This window comes from Oncorhynchus gorbuscha, linkage group LG22 (genome assembly GCF_021184085.1).
Source record: "Oncorhynchus gorbuscha isolate QuinsamMale2020 ecotype Even-year linkage group LG22, OgorEven_v1.0, whole genome shotgun sequence".
NCBI lineage: Eukaryota > Metazoa > Chordata > Actinopteri > Salmoniformes > Salmonidae > Oncorhynchus > Oncorhynchus gorbuscha.
Genome location: NC_060194.1, coordinates 52,255,902 through 52,258,691, shown reverse-complemented (window position 1 = coordinate 52,258,691; position 2,790 = coordinate 52,255,902). Strand labels below are relative to the sequence as shown.

At 44.9% G+C, this 2,790-nt stretch overlaps 1 protein-coding gene across 3 annotated transcripts in view; it reads right to left on the bottom strand.

The window, feature by feature from the left end:
- Positions 1–2,461, bottom strand: part of rgs20 (regulator of G protein signaling 20) — a 43,665-nt gene extending 41,204 nt beyond the window's left edge. For all 3 annotated transcript variants that reach the window (XM_046320662.1, XM_046320664.1, XM_046320661.1), the window contains exon 1: positions 2,020–2,461. In XM_046320662.1, the coding sequence (XP_046176618.1) occupies positions 2,020–2,223 (204 nt within the window). In that variant the 5' untranslated portion in view covers positions 2,224–2,461. The remainder of the gene's footprint in view (positions 1–2,019) is intronic.
- Between the last annotated feature and the right edge of the window lie 329 nt (positions 2,462–2,790).

Sequence of the window (2,790 nt, the reverse complement as noted above, 5' to 3'; positions counted from 1 at the left end):
ATACTAATATATATAGTACAGCCAGGTCCCTCCACTACAGATACTAATATATATAGTACAGCCAGGTCCCTCCACTACAGATACTAATAGATATAGTACAGCCAAGTCCCTCCACTACAGATACTAATATATATATTACAGCCAGGTCCCTCCACTACAGATACTAATATATATAGTACAGCCAGGTCCCTCCACTACAGATACTAATATATATAGTACAGCCAGGTCCCTCCACTACAGATACTAATAGATATAGTACAGCCAAGTCCCTCCACTACAGATACTAATATATATATTACAGCCAGGTCCCTCCACTACAGATACTAATATATATAGTACAACCAGGTCACTCCACTACAGATAGTACAGCCAGGTCCCTCCACTACAGATACTAATATATATAGTACAACCAGGTCCCTCCACTACAGATACTAATATATATAGTACAGCCAGGTCCCTCCACTACAGATACTAATATATATAGTACAGCCAGGTCCCTCCACTACAGATAGTACAGCCAGGTCCCTCCACTACAGATACTAATATATATATTACAGCCAGGTCCCTCCACTACAGATACTAATATATATGGTACAGCCAGGTCCCTCCACTACAGATACTAATATATATAGTACAGCCAGGTCCCTCCACTACAGATACTTACATATATAGTACAGCCAGGTCCCTCCACTACATATACTTACATATATAGTACAGCCAGGTCCCTCCATTAAAGATACTAATAGATATAGTACAGCCAGGTCCCTCCACTACAGATACTAATATATATAGTACAGCCAGGTCCCTCCACTACAGATACTAATAGATATAGTACAGCCAGGTCCCTCCACTACAGATACTAATATATATAGTACAGCCAGGTCCCTCCACTACAGATACTAATATATATAGTACAGCCAGGTCCCTCCACTACAGATACTAATAGATATAGTACAGCCAGGTCCCCCCACTACAGATACTAATATATATAGTACAGCCAGGTCCCTCCACTACAGATACTAATAGATAGAGTACAGCCAGGTCCCTCCACTACATATACTAATAGATATAGTACAGCCAGGTCCCTCCACTACAGATGGTACAGCCAGGTCCCTCCACTACAGATAGTACAGCCAGGTCCCTCCAATACAGATAGTAATATATATAGTACAGCCAGGTCCCTCCACTACAGATACTAATATATATAGTACAGCCAGGTCCCTCCACTACAGATACTAATATATATAGTACAGCCAGGTCCCTCCACTACAGATACTAATATATATAGTACAGCCAGGTCCCTCCACTACAGATACTAATAGATATAGTACAGCCAGGTCCCTCCACTACAGATAGTACAGCCAGGTCACTCCACAACAGATACTAATATATAGAGTACAGCCAGGTCCCTCCACTACAGTTACTAATATATATAGTACAGCCAGGTCCCTCCACTACAGATAGTACAGCCAGGTCCCTCCACTACAGATACTAATATATATAGTACAGCCAGGTCCCTCCACTACAGATAGTACAGCCAGGTCCCTCCACTACAGATACTAATAGATATAGTACAGCCACGTCCCTCCACTACAGATACTAATATATATGGTACAGCCAGGTCCCTCCACTACAGATACTAATATATATAGTACAGCCACGTCCCTCCACTACAGATACTAATATATATAGTACAGCCACGTCCCTCCATTACAGATACTTATAGATGTATAACTGTCCATGTCATTCTTTAACAACAATACTATAACCAGCAGCACAGTTTCACTTCTTCTCTATTGGTTTGTCTCTCCGTATTTGAAATTCAAGACCTAAACTTCTACCATTTTCATGGTTGTTAGTGGGGATATCATTCTAATTGGTCATATTTCTGCAAGGCATAGATCGTTACAAAGTTTTCTAAATCAGACATCCCCATTTTCACTCGTTCCACAGTTACAGTTCTGTCAGGCAGGCTACAGTACTAACAACCCATGAATGTGTCTCATCATGAGGCCTTACCTGGGAGGACACTGCATCCCCGTCCCCATTACCCCCGTCTCCATGCTCCCTTTCATCATGGTCTCTGTTGTCATGGTCTCCGTCTTCTGTCCCTGGAGCTAGGTATCCCTCGCCCTGACGACAGACCCTCAGCAGCCCCAGGATGTGATGCCACATCAAGGCCCGAGTGTGGCCTATTCCTCGAACACACCGGCCTCCCACCATCCACACCCCAGCAGCTAGTATGTGTCAGGGGTGGTCATTAGCAGCATCATCAGAGCCCCACAACCTCACTGGAGCCTCCAGGACACACTGAACACATGGGAAGACTCTGCTGGGATACGGTCTCTCAAACTCTCTGTCTCTCTCTCTACCTACTTCTACTGCTATTTCTCCTTCTCTACCCTCTACACTCTACCTCTCTCTGTCTCTCTACCACTGTCTCCCTACATCCCTACCATTTCCATCCTCTCTGTCAGTCTCTCCACTTCCTTTCTTCTCTCTGCCTCTGTCTGTAACTCTCTGCCTCTCTACTCTCTCTCTCCACCTCCCAGTCTCTCTACCCCTCTCTCTCTACCCCTCTCTCTCTCTCTCTCTCTCTCTCTCTCTCTCTCTCTCTCTCTCTCTCTCTCTCTCTCTCTCTCTCTCTCTCTCTCTCTCTTCTCCACCTCCCAGTCTCTCTACCCCCCCCCCCTCTCTCTCTCTCTCTCTCTCTCTCTCTCTCTCTCTCTCTCTCTCCACCTCCCAGTCTCTCCACCTCCCAGTCTCTCTCTCTCTCTCTCTCTCTCTCTC